Raw genomic sequence first — 18462 nt, 5'->3', positions numbered from 1 at the left:
GTTGATTTATGCTTATTATTACTCAGAAAATGCCTATTGCTCTGTGTTTAAGTAGCAATGCTTTAATGACCATCAGGTAAGCTTGTCTGAGATTGTAAGATACAAGTAAACTTTAATAAGCATACTGTTAAAGAACTGTCAACATTGAAAGCCTTTCTGTTGTTGCCACACAGAGAATACTTACACAGACCCTGGAAATTACCGCCCCATTAGCTTGACAAGCCTTATCTGCAAAGCCATGGAGAGGATCATAATGGAACTCATATAAATAAAGACATAGGGACTTGCAGACTTTTGGATCCAACCCAGTTTTTTTTGTCAAAGGCAGATCCTGCCTCTTAAACTTTGGCTGACTTTTTTTAGACAGTCACACCAGCCATTTGATGGGGAAAGGCAGTCCAGCCTACCTCTACCTCGACCTGCAACCTGCACAATCACCACACTCAGGTATCTCGAAAAACACATCAGATCAGAAAAGCCACCCATACATACAAGATGGGGTTGCAAACTGGCTGGCGACAAAACCCAGCAGGGTCAGAGTTGCTGGAGCCATGATCAACTCAAAAGCACAAGTGGTGTCCCACATTCACAGTCCAGTCTCCCAGTCTTGCATCCCACTCTTGTTTTGCAAACAAAACACAAGAGGAGGTTATGGCTGACAAAGTTTGCAGATGATGAACAAAGGAAAATTATGCAACGCGAAATCTGACACAGACATCCTCCTGAAGAGACCTCACTAAAAGGGGCCTCACAGAAGCCAGAGCCATGGCAGAGCCAAATGCAAATGCATAGTAAAATGCCAAAAAAAAAACAGGTTACCCCTGGTAAAAAAGCTAGGTTACCTAGGCAACAATCCAAAAAGCATAAAAAAAGTCATCAGGGATCTGGGGAAAGTCATCCCAGTACTGCTTTTTTGTTGACATGAGTAGCCTTCGTTTGACAAACCTTCATTTCGCCCAATTTTAAGGGAAGACTTCTATTTCCAACACCTGATCATGAAGGGATCATCATCTAGATCAAGGGGAGATCATATGCACCCCCATGCCCCTGCACTATGTCACCTAGCCGGTACAACAATGCCCGTTAAGAGCCCTGATGTAAAACCACCAAGTAACAAATAAGAAGCAAAAAGCCCTAAGTAAAAAAAAGGCCCACTGAAAGAACTCCAGCCCAGTCTCATTGCTCATCATAGCTTTTGCTCCAGGGTGACCTGTGTGCCTGACATATATTTGGCCATGTCAAACCACCTTTGATGAATATGTTTCCAAACACAAACCAGATTCACCTCAATCCAGAAGAATCTAAGAACCCAGAAGGCTGAGAGACTTAAATAGAGAACGTTTGAGGGAATAACTAGATAATGTATAAGCCTTGTGTATTGAAATGCATATGACAGTATTTGTAATAAAGGACAGGATTACATTATTTTAAGAAGCTCATTACATTTGTTGGAGACGTGCAGTCATCTTTGCAGGCTTTACCTGTAAACCAAACAGAATGCTAATCTATCATGTGTGGTCCATTATCTGTACAGTAATCCTGCCAGCAATGTATCTTGAGCTTGTTTCTTGTTTGCTTTTCATTTTTTTACTTTGATCATGTTTTCCCCATGAAACAAGTAGACAGTTGTCAGGCAGCAGGTCTTTTTTGGATAAGAAGCATTTTTACAAGTGGAGGTATCACCGAGATTGTTACTTTCAGCATGTTACTTGGTACTTTAATAAAGCTGAATATAAATTATAATTAGAATTGCAGTGCAAGGAGAAGTGGTTTGAGTTGAGTGCTGCTTGTTTTTCTTATATTTGATTTTGACTGGCATTTCAGTAATGTATTTAAAAAGTAATTTATTTTTTCATGCCTCACAACCTTTTTGTTTCCATCTACATATTAAGTAAGCTGTCATGCAGCCAATACATTGAAATATTTTTTTCTTCTACACATCATTTTGTCTTGATTGGACTCTCATAATGCTGGTTTAGCACCCAGGGCGGTGTATTTAATTAAAGTTACAGTTTTTGTGGTTTTGAGCATAGCCCCTCCCCTTTCTAGTTGGCCATACCCCTTCCCATTGACCCCCACCCATTCACCTGTCTCCTGCAGCCCCCCTTTGATTTGAAGTCACCAACCACCACTGATTCTGTCTCCTACAGGCTTTTGGAGGGGAGATCTATGCCTGACAACAGGGCATTGTCAGACCCCACTCTGACAGACCTCCTGCATATCTGCAAAACACACAGCACCAGAATTACCCATTCTAAAGACTTAAACCTTGCCTGTGATATAAATAGGGCCTGCTGGAGAGACAGGTATGTATCCCACAGATTACCCAATCTCTGGAACAGGCTCCTCATCCATGTGAAACAGAGTTCCTCCCTAATGCAATTCAAGTGCAACCTGGACAACTGGATGGGGAACAGGAAGTTCATATCCCTGGTTTGGCACCCATGTCTCTAATGGAAACAGACAACCTGTAAATGATTTATCTCCCAGGCGCTAGCTTTAAATGTTTCATCAAACAAGCCTCTGCTTATACTTATCAAGGGTATCAGATGGGCTGCATGGCTAAGCTTAAAAAGGCCATTGTGGTTGTTAGCCTAGTAAACACGTATGAACCTGTGTGTGGAGAAACACTGATATTAAATGGAATCAGTAGCAGGAAGTGGACCTAGTAGCTGGAGAAGCTATTGATTTCAATGGATATGGAAAAATAGCTGGTGGGACTAAATCTATTCCCATTCATGAAATCAGTGCAGCAGTTAATCAGTAAGAACATGACAATCTTGTCACACTGGACAAGACCTAACTGAAAAATACTGAAGGCACAGGATATTATTAAGGTGGTGTACTTAATTCACGTTTTACATGTTGCATGGGAGACAGGGACAGTAACTCTGGACTGGCAAGATGGGGTGGTAACTCCCATTTTCAAAAAGGGAATAGAAGGGTTTGCCCCAGTAACAGAAGGATCATGCTTCTCATCCTCTCTGGGAAGCATATTCCAAGCTTCTGTAAGGGACCTTCATCCCTGAGATGAGTCTCTGATTCAGAAGGAGCAATCCAGAGTCTGTCCTCTCCACAGAACATTGGGTCAACTCTTTTTTTCCTGGAAAGATACCGGAATGGATTATGAAGTTAATAAATTTTGTGGACTCTCATAAGATATATAACTATGTACGCTGGATGGTCTTGTGGGAGGTGCTACAGCATCATGGGGTCCCAGAGAGACACTGCTCATTGCATAGCGGTCCCTCTATTTACAGAACAAGAATTGCAACTGGATTCTCTGAATTACAGTGAATGCACTCAAGCTGTGTGTGTTTTGTCTTCCCTACCATTCATAACTTTCGCAGACAGAGTATTAAAATGCAGCTGAAGTATGAAAAGAATATAGTTTGTGGATGTGAAGGTTGCATCTTTGCTGTATGCAGATGACATTTTCCTGTTGGCCTTATGTAATTTTGATGTTTGCTGTATACTGGAGCAGATCATTGTTAACTGTGAAGTAGCCGGGATGAAAATTACCACCTACAAATCAAAAGTCGTGGTTTTACTCCAGAAAAGGGTAGATTGCTCTTTGCAAATGAGGGGTCAGTAGCAACCCAAACAGTAGGAGTTTAAGTATCTTCAGGTCTCATTCATCAGTGTTGATAGAGAGGAGCAGGAGAATGACCAACTGTTGTGCACTGCAAAAGCAGCACATTAGAAAAAAAATGTGGTGGTGATGCTACAGCAAATTCATAGGATGTCTCATTCTCACCTATGGTCATGAGCTTTGGTTACTTACAAAAAGGGTAAGATCCATGAATATAAATGATGCAAATAAGTCTCATTTGCAGGATGCTGGGCTCACTATTCAAGGCACACTGAAGAGCTTAGCAGTCTGGCAAGATCTTAGAGTACAGCCACTACTCCACTGGACTGAATGAAGTCATATGAGCTTTTTATTTTTATTTTTTTTCATCCCACTCACTACTGACTTCAGGTTTCTTCTACCAGCACACCACATCTCAGACATGCTCACCAATGTCTCCACACCAGGAGAGTCTCCATTCTGGGAGAATCCTGTACAGAGACTTATTTGTGTGCAGACACTAATCTGTAGGATGGGCCAGGCAGGCAAAAATCATACTGCAGCTTGGTGAGGGATTTTGAGTAAGCCCCTCCACATCCAGTGTGCTGTAATAACTATGTTAGGCTGGGCAGGCCATGTCGAATGGCAAAGAATGCAAGTCCACACACCTGACCCTACAGGGTTGTAGCATTTTCTCTTTCTCTTCTCTTGTCCACATCCCAGACCCTATAGGGCAATAGCATCTTCTGTTGTCCTTCCGCCCCTCCTGATTCTCAGTCAAAAGTCATTTACCTGGCCAGAGGTTCACTAGAGAGATGCCTGGTATGGTCCTGCCCTGCCAGGATAGACACAAACATATTCCCCTCCATCTCTATTAAGCAACAGAGCCACTAATCAGACTAGGGTTGCCTTGGCCCTAGTCACTGCTTTTTCCCTTTATAGCACTGGCATGGCTGAATTCAGGTCTGGGCGCCTAGTGGGGATCCTAACTGTGTGTACACTGCAGGAGTTCTTCAAGTTAATCTCACAGGCAGAAGGCCGTAGAACAGGCCCAGCAAACTTTGGAGGGGTTATCTCTGTAAGCTTGCTTGAGAATGCTTGGGGTCTTGCAAAATGAGTTATGGACAGGGGGACTTTGGCCTCCATTGCTCAGCTTGGTTCCACAATGACCGACCCCCCACCCAGGCAGGTGATTTATACAAAACAGGTAGACAGAGGAATGTATTTAATTTTTGCTCCACACATTTTAATGTTTGGTATGCACAAACTATCCGTTTGTTGGGATGAAACGGAACATACATTATGGAGATAAAATAGGCTGACTAAACTAACCCAAAGCAATTTCTGAAGCATGGGTCCTCAAAGCATTACTACATATCTATGCTGTACTGCAACCTCTACATCTGAGAAAAGCTGCAGTCTGCAGTCCTTCACACTTAGTGAGCTTAAATATTCTTTGCCTTCACACTAGATTTTGAAAATCATAAAACAATATTGTGTATATGCACAGTTCCATTATTTTTGAACTACAACAAACATGTGAACAAGTCTTCAGAAACCTGTTTGCAAGTTAAATTGTCTTAACTTACCTTGGTAAAGAGTAGCCATATGATTGCTTAGTGACCACAAACCATAGAGGGCACTCAGCCTCTGAAGCACTGGTTGCAGGGATGGAGGGATGTTGGAATCATGAGTAAAGTCATGATACCGTTGCAAAACAGTATGCTCAATATATGCAATTGCCAGAGACCGACAATAATACACCTGAATAAAAAATAAACAAACAGAATGAGTAAACATAGCATATACCTAAGCACATAACACATGAATGCCTTGAATTCAGTTTGTATTAAATGTGAAATTATAGGCCAAGTGATCTATAAAGTCAATAATGATGTGCATTTGTAAAATGAAAACTTTGAGGGAATAACCTGTACTATTGTTGCACTCTTTTATACAAAAGTGATATTATTTTCATTGCTGAACAAGATATAATCATAACTACTGAAAATCTGATCATAAGCAAACATCCATATCCTTGGTACAACTCAAAACATTTTATTTGGCTCTGGAGAGGCAAATCTTGATTATACTGGAGACATCACTTAAAATGGCCTGTCAGGAGGGGCAGCACTTGTGTTAATAAATACAGTAAAAAGTACAGACATAAAAGGGTTTAGCATAACAGGCAGTTTGTAGGATTTGTAGCACTCTCCTGTACTACAAGTGAGCAAGCAAGATTTTGTTGCAGTCTTCTGGGAAGCTAAAGCCATAGAACCAATATAGGAACCTTCATCAGATGAAGCCATAAAGATGAAGTCAACTGTATGTTCTCCAGTTCTTTCTAGTAATAGTTGAAGTTAAACTGGAAGTAAGAGAAGTCCTTAGACCATCTAGCAAGAAAGCAAACTAGAAACAGGGAGACAGAGAGAGGGAAATCCTCATTGATGAAGCATATTTGTAATTTAGAGTTTGTGCATTTAAAATGTCAACTTAGAATCTGAGGAAAATCCTTCAGTAGGCAGTTATTTGTATGGCAGCTGTTAAGCAGTAAAGAGAAAAATCTCAAAGCATGGTGAAATTTCTGTAGACATGCATCAGAAAAGGCTATTCTGTGAGGTAACATTACCATCCTCTAGATGCCATATCTAAGCAACAGTATTTCATGAAGATACACATGGAAGTATAACACCTGAAGGGCATCTATACAGTGTCCCAAAGAAGCACCAATGACCTTGTTTCCATAAGTCTGTCACAGCACTCTAGGGATGCTTATCTCCACCAATGATATAAGACTATGTAAGGCATAAGCCATTTGGATAGTGTTTGATTAGAAGGTAGCGAGTGATTCCAAATCCAAGCAAAGCAAACAAGAAGTTAGTATGATGGTCTCAATAGACCATGACAGGTGATATTTTAGCCTGTCTGAATACAAAATACTTTGTTTTTATTCTGAGGTTTGGGAAGAATTAAAGGTGAACTGATTAAATCCCACTTTATAATTCTAAATTACTTTATTTTTATTGTTTTACCTGATTCCATCCATTACTTCTACTGTTACATATATATGACGTGTACCCTATTTTGCACAGTGCTTGGATACAAACAATTAATACATTTTAGATGAAGTTGAAGATTATTTCAAAGTGAAATTTGTAACTAGTCATAAGGAATACAACAAAAGGGTCTGTTCAGATAAAGGCATGAATCTCTAGGAGAAGAACTGACAATCACAGATCAATTTTAGAAGAAACACTGGGTCTACAGATACTGTATGCTGGCAGAAGGAGAAAAACAGAGGGGGAAATAGAGAAGACTTAGAAAACAACTAAGAATCAAAGCCAAGGTAAATCTTGAAAGTGAAACAGAAACTGAAGTCTTTCTGAAAGCCCAAGCAGACAATTATGAGTCACTGTCCCTTCTATAATCATAGAAAAGGATGAAATGGCTAAACTATGTATTCATTTTAATGCTTCAAAAGCTATGATTTTCAGTGAAGTTACTCCACTGCAAAACCTTGTAACTTTATTTGCTGGTCTTCCCAAAGTGACCCCCAAAAGCTGCTCCCAGCCACTCTACTGACTTGCCCAAATATGACCATCTGAGGCCACTAATAATGTCAGGGAGAGAGTCAAGAGTGGAGATAGGTTGTTACCATAGGCTGATTTTTTTTTCTTTATCTGACGCATTTAGCCTCCTCTTGTTCACTTCAGCAAACACCTCCAGGGGTTGTATAAATAGCATCTTTTGGATACCACTTTCTCATGCAAGCAACTGTCCAACTATCACCTCAAGTAGCTCAGACCCTTTAAGGATATGACATTCTTGACAGATTCCCATCTCCAACACAGATTCATTCATGGAACACACCCTGGGGAAACACATTCTCTCTCCCTTACTGCAGAGGTGGGTAAACCAACATGGATGGTCACTGCTACCTCTCTTTCTAAACTCCATTTTTTTTCCTGGGCTGGTAGCTGAACCCTAGTCAGATGGGAAAGAGTCAAGGCTCCATCCTTCTATGCTACAGAGCCAAAAGAGCCTGAAAATGTTTTGTTGCCTAAAAAAATAACCATATATACTAAATTATCCACTAGCCAAACATGATTTAAAGAAAAGAACACCATCACATTCACTCATTCATTTTCTAAGCTACTTGCCCAGGTGTAGATCACAGTGGTAACAAGCCATACAGGGGAAAGCCATACTTCTCTAGCTAAACTAGTCTCCACGTTACCCTGTGGTATTCCTAAGATACTGTTATGAATGCTGAATGATATAATCTCTCCACCACATCCTGGGGTCTCTTCCAAATGAGGCATTTCTGGTATCCCTTCTGTGAGATATGCCAAGTGAGCATCTTCATAAGGTGCCCATGTCACCTTAAGTGTTTCCTCTCAATAACAAGTAGTAGTGGTTAATTTCTGACATGCTCCTGGATTTTCAAGTTCCCTGATCTGTCACAAGGAATAAAGCCAACTATCCTACAATGGAGCTTCATTTCCACTACTTGATTCATAGACCCAGTCTTTCAATCACTACAGAAAGCACACAATCATAGTTGATTATGAAACACAGACTGACCCAGTAAATTTAGAGATTTATCCCATGACTCAGTTCTTGTTTCATCACCAAAGTCCAGTACAATATCTGCAGTACGTATGCTACTGCCAAAATTTGCTTGTCAGTCTACCACTTTCCTCTACCTTTATTCACTTACAAAATCCCAAGATACTTAAACTCCTCCTTCTGAGTTATCTATTCCACTCTCATCAGCACAAAGCAGTCCAATCCTTTCTAACAGAAGACCATAAACTCTGATTATGAGTTGCTGATTTTAACCAGCCCACTACAGACTATGGCACCTTTAACTAAACTCCTGAAAAAAAACGTTAATTTATCTGACATTATGATTCTTTCAAATCAGAATGCTCAGTCAGCTTCATTTAAGATGTCTATTTGTAAAAAAAAGTAGTAAAATAACTGAAATATTGCAGGTGCTCATGAAACTTATCCATGACTGACATAATAGCATGAGGAAATGAAAGTGATATTTGTCAAGCATAAGTGAAAACTACAGGGCATTCAAATCTAGACGAACACCGGGGGGGTTGGCATAATGGTTAAGGTCTTTAGCTTGCAGATACTGCCGCAGAACCTTTTTCTCAAAATAAACATCTACAAGAAAACATCATGAATATGGAAAAGTAAGCCAGATGGGTGAATATTCTCATAGTTCTTATTTGTGACAGGAATGAAACAATTTTTTTTAATGCAGGCTCCCCAGTTCTGTAATGCTCCCCCAGCCTAGCTCAGTTCACATAAAGAGGCTCATTACCTCTAACCCCCCCCCCCCCCAAAGACAGCAGATAATATCTGACACCTAATATTTATAAACATTCTCTCTTACCAGCAGAAAAGTACAGGTTTGTAGCAACCAAAGGAAAAAGAAACAAACCATGGTTAAATGGATTTCAGATTTTTTTACACCTCTGGCTGAAGAGTAAAAGACAAAGAATCAACTGATAATTATGAAAAAAAAAAAAGTCATCCCCTCACCTCCCATGTAGTCTGTGCTACAACTTCCACCTATAATGTAATCAGTTCTGAGTTTGAAGCATCTCACAGTAAGGGGGACTTTAACCCTGCTGCCACCTGAATCTTAAAACTTGTATCAGATCTGTATCTCAGACCAGTCTGTATCTAAGAGACCAGATTGTAGCACCTTACACTTGACCACTGACTAAATGCCTGGATAACATAATCAATGGTCCATGCACCATATGGGGACAATGACTGTTCTACTTGTTTTAGAGATGGAAACAGTTATGTCTAATCATTCAGCAGCTCAATAAATAAAATGTTTTGCTGCCCTTTATAGGGAAAGTGAAGTTAAGGTTACCTTACTCTCAGGGGCCAGTCTTTATGAAATCACCCATGAGGTATGTGATATTCTCACATCCCATGCTGTGTGAAGAATTTTTTTCAATGGAGTAAATTAGCAGCCAGAGCAAGCAAGCATATGATCGAGAAAAATGCTTACAAGGGCAGTACTACATGAAACATCTCTACTCAATGGACCAATCACACTTAATTTGCTAAGAGGAATAGGTATGTTTAAGATCACATTCTCTGCATCTCTGACTTGCCACTGTCTACTGCACTGTGCCTCTTGATTTCCTTAAAGCACAGCTGTTAGCCATTACAGCATATTACAATAACCTGCCTTGTAATAATGCATTGCAGAACACTACCTGCAAAGCCACCTCTGGTGATGTACAGCCTTAAAAGCATGACTACTGCCCAGGTGACCCCACTTCAAATAGTGGCATGGGCAGTTGATGAAACTAGCATGGAGGATGCCATGTCCATTCTCAGGGAGGAAGACAGTCAGAGTCATTCACCACTGTAGCAGCCCTTCTGAGTTAGGCAGTTGGCATGGCGGGGGTGCAAGTGTGGTGCACCAAGCCACCAACAGGTATTAGCCTTCACTGAGTAAGAATACAACAGCATTCACTTGCTAGGGGAAGGTAGTGTTGCCCCAGCGGTGATGTGGATCACATGTCTCCCTATTCACGGAGGGCTTGGTTAATAATTAAAGTGTCCTAAAAATGTCTCCATTGCCAAGAATGCCATCAAAGACACAAGCAAGCCTCTTGGCTGTCAAAATCACAGCACCCTCCCCCAGTGGCTCTCACCATAGTGGATCTAGGTGGAGCTCCACCACTACAGAGCGAATGACCTCAAGTCCAAGTAGCGGAGGCTCAATGGCTAGCAGCTGCATTGGCAAAAAGGTTATAGTAATAATGTGCCTTCTGTACCAGTGGTTCCATTAATGATTTCCAGGTTGTTCTGCCACTGACTGCATCACTATCATGCATGTCATTTTTTTGTTTTCAAGGAAAACCTCCCATTCAACAGGCACACATGCAGTAAGTACAAGTGTTTAAAAATGCAGTAATGACACAGTTAGCTTAGTTGTGATGGATTATGTATAATTATTCTCTTGACTTTTTGGCTATGGATTAGGCTGATTGACTCTGTATACACCTAAAATGGATTAGGCTTATTATTTTTTAATTTATGTCATAATATAATCAAAAACTATGAGAATAAACCACAAGTAATATTTTTTCACACACCGGTCAAGTTCTGCAGTGCAAACATGACTAAAAAGAATATTTGTTTCATAAAAAAATATGCTGAGTTTACTGATTTAGTTGTAAGAGGTGATATGTTATGACTATTTATATCCTACACAATAGGGGAAAGTGTGTGTGATATTTATTTTATTTATTTATTGACATTTGTTTACTGGGAGAGTCTAAATAGGTAATAAATACTCATTTTCAGCAGAGGCCTGGTGAGAAATAAAACACTTGTACAAAGTCAATTCAAATAGCATATATATACAGTTTGATAGTGGAACACATGGGATACAATAAAGCATGATGAGACAACAATGATGTAAAAATAAAAATAAATAAAACAAATTACAATTAAATACTATGCTCAGTATATGCATAAGTATTACAAGTATAAGGAGCAGTGTCTGGTTAAGTGACTTGATCAGAGTCACACAGTTAGGCAATGGAGGCTGAGGGAATCGAACCTTGCACCACTGGACTACAGGAGACAGCTTGAAACAGCTCTTTAAACCTCTTATCATACCTCTCAATATCTTAGAGCAAGAAATCTGGACAAACCCATAAATAAAAGTGGGACAAAGACCCAAAAATTGGGACAATTTTTAAATATTGCTCTTACAAAATTAGAAAGTCGATAGAATAACAGCTTGTGCATTAGCATGGATTTTTTCTAAAGGGTATGAAGTCTGAAATGCAAACATCTGCCATTATTTTCTAACTTCAATATTTAACGATTTGCCAATAATTTGCCAGAAACCACAATTTTATGAAAAACAGACCAAAAATATGAGGCAAAAATCTGGACATTCTGCCATCACCGGACTATGCTAGGAAGTAAAAATAAACACATACAAGTCCACCCTAAGAGTGGGGAGAGAGCAGGTGTTGAAAGGTATAGGCCAACAGTTTGATGAGAAGTTAGGTTAGTAAGAATGCAAAGTATCTATTAATATAGATCATACAGGTGAGGTGCATGACCATAGCCCTGAGTTAGTAAGAAATTCTCTGATAGAAGACTTAAATACATGGAGACTAGATATATTTTGATTAAATCTGGGACAGAGTTCCACAGTTTGTATATGCAGTGTAAATATAAACTTTGCCCAATACTTTTTTGGGTTACAGATTTCAATCAGAGAGCAGATGGCAACCTGCAAGATAGTGATGAAGTACTGAGGAGACAGAAGCACAGGCAGAGGGGTTACATAGTATTGTATGGGTTAGAAGAAGTTGTGTATGGGCTAGTTAATGTGGGAGTTCTAACCAGTTTTTCAGCATGTAATGCAGAACAATGATGATCTCTATGTGGCAGGTTAACTGTAAATGTGGCTACCATTTATAGCATTGCTCCAGTTATGATTTAAGGGAGATCTGGATGTGAATCAAAATAAGTGAGCCAAAAAGAAGAAAGGGTAAAAAAAGTGTTAGCTAGGGTGATTTTACTAGAAGGATTGAGGAATGTTTTGCTCTACACAGTAACTGAGATGAGGAGGTGATGGGTAGGTATGGTGTGTTACAGAGAGGAATGCAGGTCAGACGGTAGTGGATTTTGTGAAAAGGATGGACATGGCTGTGGTGAATAAATATTTTAAGAAGAGGGAGGAGCATAGGGTGACGTTCAAGAGTGGAGGAAGATGCATGCATGTAGATTATATCCTATTTAGGAGGGCCAGTCTGAAGGAGATTGGAGACTGCAAAGTGGTGACAGGGGAAAGCGTAGTTAGGCAACACAGGATGGTGGCTTGTAGGATGGCACTGGCGATGAAGAAAAAGAGGAGGAGAGTGAGGGCAGTGCCAAGGACCAACTGGTGGAAGTTGAAAAAGGATAACTGTAAGGTGGAGTTCTGGGAAAAGTTAAGACAGGCACTTTGAGGCAGTGAAGAGTTACCAGATAGCTGGGCAGCCACAGCAGAGGTGGTAAGGGAGACAGCCAGAAAGGTGCTTGGTGTGACATCTGGACAGAGGAAGGAGGATAAGGAGACCTGGTGGTGGAATGAGGAAGTACAGAAGAGTATACAGAGGAAGAGGCTGGCGAAGAAGAAGTGGGACTGTCAGAGAGATGAAGAAAGTAGACAGGAGTACAAGGAGATGAGATGTATGGTGAAGAGAGAGGTGGTGAAGGCTAACGATAAAGCGTATGGTGAGTTGTATGAAAGGTTGAACACTAAGGAGGGAAAAAAGGACCTGTACTGATTGGCTAGACAGAGAGATTGAGCTGGGAAAGATGTGCAGCAGGTAAAGGTGATAAAGGATAAGAAGGGAAACATACTCACAAGAGACGAGTGTGTTGAGCAGATGGAAAGAGTACTTTGAGGGAGCTGATGAATGAAGAGAATGAGAGAGAGAGAGAAGGTTGGATGATGTGGGGATAGTGAATCAGGAAGTGCAACAGATTAAAATGGAGGAAGTAAGGACACCTATGAAAAGGATGAAGAATGGAAAGGCTGTTAGCCCAGATGACATACCTGTGGAAGCATGGGGATATTTATGAGAGATGGCAGTGGGGTTTTTAACCAGTCTGTTTAACAAAATATTGGAAAGTGAGAGGATGCCTGAGGAGTGGAGAAGAAGTGTATTGGTACTGATCTATAAGAATAAGGGTGATGTGCAGAGCTGTAGTAACTACAGAGGGATAAAATTGATTAACAACAGCATGAAGTTATGGGAAGAGTTATGGAAGCGAGGTTAGGAAGGGAGGTGATGATTAGTGAACAGTAGTATGGTTTCCTGTTGGGAAAGAGCACTACAGATGCAATGTTTGCTCTGAGGGTGTTGATGGAGAAGTATAGAGAAAGCCTGAAGGAGCTGCATTGTGTCTTTGTGGACTTAGAGAAAGCATATGACAGGGTGCCTAGACAGGAGTTGTGGTATTGTCTGAGGAAGTCAGGAGTGACAGAGAAGTACATAAGAGTGGTACAGGATATGTACGAGAGCAATGTGACAATGGTGAGGTCTGCGGTAGGAGTAACAGATGCATTCAAGGTGCAGGTGGGATTACATCAACGATCAGCTCTGAGCCATTTCTTATTTGCAATGGTGATGGACAGGTTGACAGACAACTTCATACAGGAGTCACCATAGCTGTAGTGGGTTGTCAGATGAGCAGATGAGAGCTGAGTCATCTGCATACTGAATAAGACAAGCTTGTTGTGAGGAGGTACATAGGTTATTGATAAAAATGTTAAAGAGCGGTGGACTGAGAACAGAGCCTTGAGGAACACCAGTTTAACTAGGAGAAAAGGAGAGAAAGAAGACAGCCATGTGACAAACTGATATCTTTCAGAGAGGTAGTTAGAGAACCATAGCAAAGCTGACTTGTAAAGGCCCAGGGAGGACATTTAAGTCAGAAGTTTCTCATGTGATACTGTGTCAAAGGCTTTTGAAAGATCTAGAAAAACAGAAGGGATAAAATGTCCTTGGCCTCTACCCTTATTAATGGTGTCTGAAAAGTTTAGGAGAATTGTAGTGGTGCTATGGTCTAGTTAGAAACCATGCTGAAGGAATGCTTATTAATACAGTTTTGGATCTTAGAAAGGGGGGGATAAGATGGCAATTAGCCAAAAGTTAGAGATTTCAGAGGAGTTACTTCCTTTACGGAGGGGAATAATGAAGAATTTTTTCCCACAGGGCAGGAACATGGGAGTCTTGAACAGATATGTTAATGAGAATTGAGACTGGGTATGCTATCTGCAGCGTGCTTAAGGTACTCAGCAGGGAGATCATCAGCAGAAGAAGAACAGGGTTTTAGTTTCTTTAATAACTTTAACATATGATGTGCAGACAAGTTGGAGACTGAAGGCATGGCTGTCAGGACTAGTAAAGTTTTAACGCAGATTATATGGCTGGGAATAGCTGGAGGTAAGAGAGGCTATGATGTTGATGAAGAAAGTGTTACATTTGCTAGCTGTTTTTGGGAGGTATAAGTCTGGACAGGGGTTTTGCGAGGAAGGAGAGCTATGTAAAAAAATCTTCTTAACTGAGCACCAGAATTTCTTGGATTTTTTTAAATTATCTTGTGGGTCATTTTGTCTTGGTAAATTTGTTTCTTGGTGAGGTTATGCAAATCTTTGTACAAAAGTAAGGTTTAAGAGGTTTTATCTTTGTGCTATTGTTTCGATGCTTTGTCATGTTTTTGCATGGGAATTCTTGTAGAATTCTTGTAGAATGAGACAGCCAGGGAGTTTGAGTATTTTTACTCTTTTATTTCAGATAGGGACAGGGGTATTTAAAGTATTCATGAACATACTGTAGAATTTGTTGACCGCTTCATCAAGGGGTAGGATTCTGAGCGGAGACCAGTTGACAGAATTTAAAAAATTATTGAGTATATCAGAATGAAAGTTAGAAAGATTTTAGGTAGTTCTGTATAGATTTTTTTCTTTAGCTGGTAGGTGATTTCTCTTTTGGTAAATATAGGATGATGGTCACTAAGGGAATCAGGAAAACCTATGAGATAACATACTTGCTGAGACAAGTACCCATTCAAGGACAGAATTTTTATGATTCACTTTGTTGATTCGAGTAGGGGAAGAGATCAGCTGTTTAAACCCATACAAGTTAAGAGTAGTACTTGGGGTGTTAGGTGTCACAGATAGCCAGTCAACATTAATGTTGTCTAAGATAATGATTTCAATAGTAATATTTGTAGTTATCCAAAGAATTTGTTCTAATATGCCAATATTTTTACCCGGTAGTATGTAGAAGGCAACTATACAAGGCTTCTTATATTTATTAACATTGAGAAGAGAGATAAGGAGTTCTGTATTTTGGAAGGTTGATATGTTAGTACTGAGGGGTGACAAACTTAGACAATTATTATATACAACTGCAATGCCTCACCCTTTTTGTGTGGTCTGTCACATCAAATTATATTGTAGCCAGGGGATAGAATTTCAGAATTTTTTATACGAGGTTTAAGGCACGTGTCAGTAATGACAGTAATTTCTGGTGAGTACTGAAGAAACCATGCTTGTAGGTCTGTAACTTTTTTTTAAATACTAAGAATGTTAATGGAAGTAAGGAAAAGTTTTGCGGGTGTTTTATAGGAGTTTGGGGCAGAGGATGGTGAAATAGATGAGGCTGAGGGACTGGGAGTAATTTTAGAGAACAGAGGATTAGTTAGATTTTTTTTTATAATATATATAAATTTATTCCAGGCTATGTCAAAGTGAACTCTACATAGTTATTTTAAGCATTATGTGACGTTATTATATCCAGCTACAAAAAGCTCACTACAACAATCCACAAAAATTCTGGTCTGCAATCAACCACATTCTCCAACCAGGTAAAATCACCTCCCCAAACCCTAACACTGAGGGTGATAACAATGATATTGCCACCCAGTTTAATGACTATTTCGCCTCCTCCATCTAAAAATTATTCAAGAATTTCCCCACTACTACCACTATAAATACCCCAAAATACAAAACTGTCACCATAAGACCAACACCCAATAGTCTCTCAAACCAGTTCCAACTGACCTAATTCATAAACTTCTTGACAAATTGAAACCCACCACTCTTGCTGCTGATAAACTCCCTGCTGATTACCTCAGGACTGTCGCCTTTGCCATCACCTACCCTATTTCTATACTCATCAATAGAGCCACAGCTGAAATTACTGTCCCCTCTCTCTGGAAAATTTCTTACGTCGTCCCCCTACACAAAGGTGGATCCTCAAGAAAACTTATAATTATCACCCCATAGCTATGCTATTTCCCATTTCAAAAATCTTAGAAAAATGTGTACACACCCAACTACTGAATCATCTTCTTCAATATAACCTGCTAGCAAATTCCCAACATGGATTTCGGCCAAACCATAGTACCACCTCTGCCCTTATATCCTTTACTGACCATGTCAACCAACAAAGAAATCTCAGTAACTTAGTATCTGTTGTCTTCCTAGACCTATCAAAGGCATTTGACATGGTATTCCACTACAAATTACTATCAACTCTCTCTCTGAGCTCAGTCTGGATAACTCCTCTCTACTGTGGTTTAAAAATTATCTGTCCCTCTGGCAACAAGCTGTTAAATGGCATAACTCTCTCCCCTTTCCTCCCAGTGGGACAAGGTGTTTAGCAAGGATCCATTCTTGGTCCCTTACTATTTTCCATCTTTACCAATAACCTCTCCTCGGCTACCCAACAAACTAATATAGTACAGTATGCTGATGATACCACCCTTATTTGCTCAGCCCCCTCTCTACAATTACTCCAAGCTAGAACCCAGTAAGTCTTCGCTACTATAGAAAAATGGCTAAATTCCTCCCAGCCCATACTAAGCCCACCTAAGACCCAACTCATGATCTTCTACCCATCCAAAACATTCACCCCTGCCTTGCCATTCTCAATAACATCCTCCAGCAATACCCTTATCACACCAGTAACCCAAGCCAAGCTACTAGGTGCAACTATTGACCAAAACCTAAAATTCAACAAACATATAGCACTAACAATTGTCAAAGTTCATAAAAAAAATAGGTTCACTCTACCGTTGCAAGAGCTTCCTCACACAGAATCCCAAATCATTATCTCTCGTACCCATCTACTCTCCACCTTACTATATACTTCCCCAGTTCTAAATAACCTAAACAAATCTGACCTTCTGAAACTATCTACCTGCTACAATAAAATCTCAAAATTTGCAACCAATGCTAAGTTTTGTTTTCATTACTGCCTCTCCCTAAGACAACTAGGATGGTTAGAAATCCATAACCTACTAAAATACAATCAACTTCTCCTGACCCATCAACTGCTATACCAACCAAATAAAATACCTACCCTCTCTGGTCTGCTCACCTTTCATAACACTGCTTGTCAACTAAGATCTTCCAGTACCACCCTATTGACTGTTACCAATTGCTTACATAGCTCAGGCCAATCTCTTTATTCCTATGCATTTGCTAAGGCCTGGAACTGTCTACCCTCTGGCATTAGATGTATAAATAGTAAACATACTTTCAAATCCCTACTAAAAGATCTCCTTTTCAAAATTTGGATATGTTCCTGTATAGAACCAGACTAATTTCACCTGTTCCTGACTTTCAGCATCCCTAGATCACAGGTGTACTGTGTAGTTTTACATAGTGCCTAGTACTGTGAACCAGGTGTTTGGGCCACCTTTATAGCTATGCTTTCTAGTTTATGACCCTGTTTGTCTATGGAAACTTCTTTTTGAATTTATGTTCAAGCAATTCTATATTTGTTGCATAATATCTTGTTTAATTGTTTAATAGTCTAACCACTGTATGCTGCATCAATTGAAAAACTCAGATTTTTACTCATTTTATATGTTATATGCTCGTTGTACAAAATAGCTATGCTTATATAATTTTTTTAATTATTTTTCTTATTTTTTTTTTATAATTTTTTACTATGTCATTGGAGCTTTTCCCCCTGGGCCTCCGCTGAAAACGGTCACCTTGTGTCCAGTTGGACTAACCCGGTAAACAAATGGAAAACAAATAAACAAATAAATAAATTATACAGAATATACCAGTCCCCCAGTGGATCTGCCCCTGTGGATTGCGTAAAATTTGCAATTGTGTTATTAGGAAGGTTGATTATATTAATGAACTGAAATATGATTAAAGAAGACATTGCACCTGAAATAAAAACAAGTGTGATATATTCAATTTTTTGTGTATGTGTAGTGATATATTTGGTTAAACAAAAAGGAAACTGAAGCACCCATATTGTGTTAAGAATACAGAAGTTATTCCTTAAAAAGAGGCACAACTG

The 18462-nt window shown here is 39.7% G+C and overlaps 1 protein-coding gene across 1 annotated transcript in view; it reads right to left on the bottom strand.

The window, feature by feature from the left end:
* Nucleotides 1-18462, bottom strand: part of ACOX3 (acyl-CoA oxidase 3, pristanoyl) — a 1839061-nt gene that overhangs the window by 180693 nt on the left and 1639906 nt on the right. Inside the window, exon 15 of the mRNA XM_044062802.1 lies at nt 5161-5335. Coding sequence (XP_043918737.1) covers nt 5161-5335 — 175 coding nt within the window. The remainder of the gene's footprint in view (nt 1-5160; nt 5336-18462) is intronic.

This window comes from Protopterus annectens, chromosome 2.part1 (assembly GCF_019279795.1).
Source record: "Protopterus annectens isolate FY-2018-M chromosome 2.part1, PAN1.0, whole genome shotgun sequence".
NCBI lineage: Eukaryota > Metazoa > Chordata > Ceratodontiformes > Protopteridae > Protopterus > Protopterus annectens.
The sequence above is the reverse complement of the archived record's forward strand: the minus strand, read 5'-3'. Positions and strand labels throughout refer to the sequence as shown.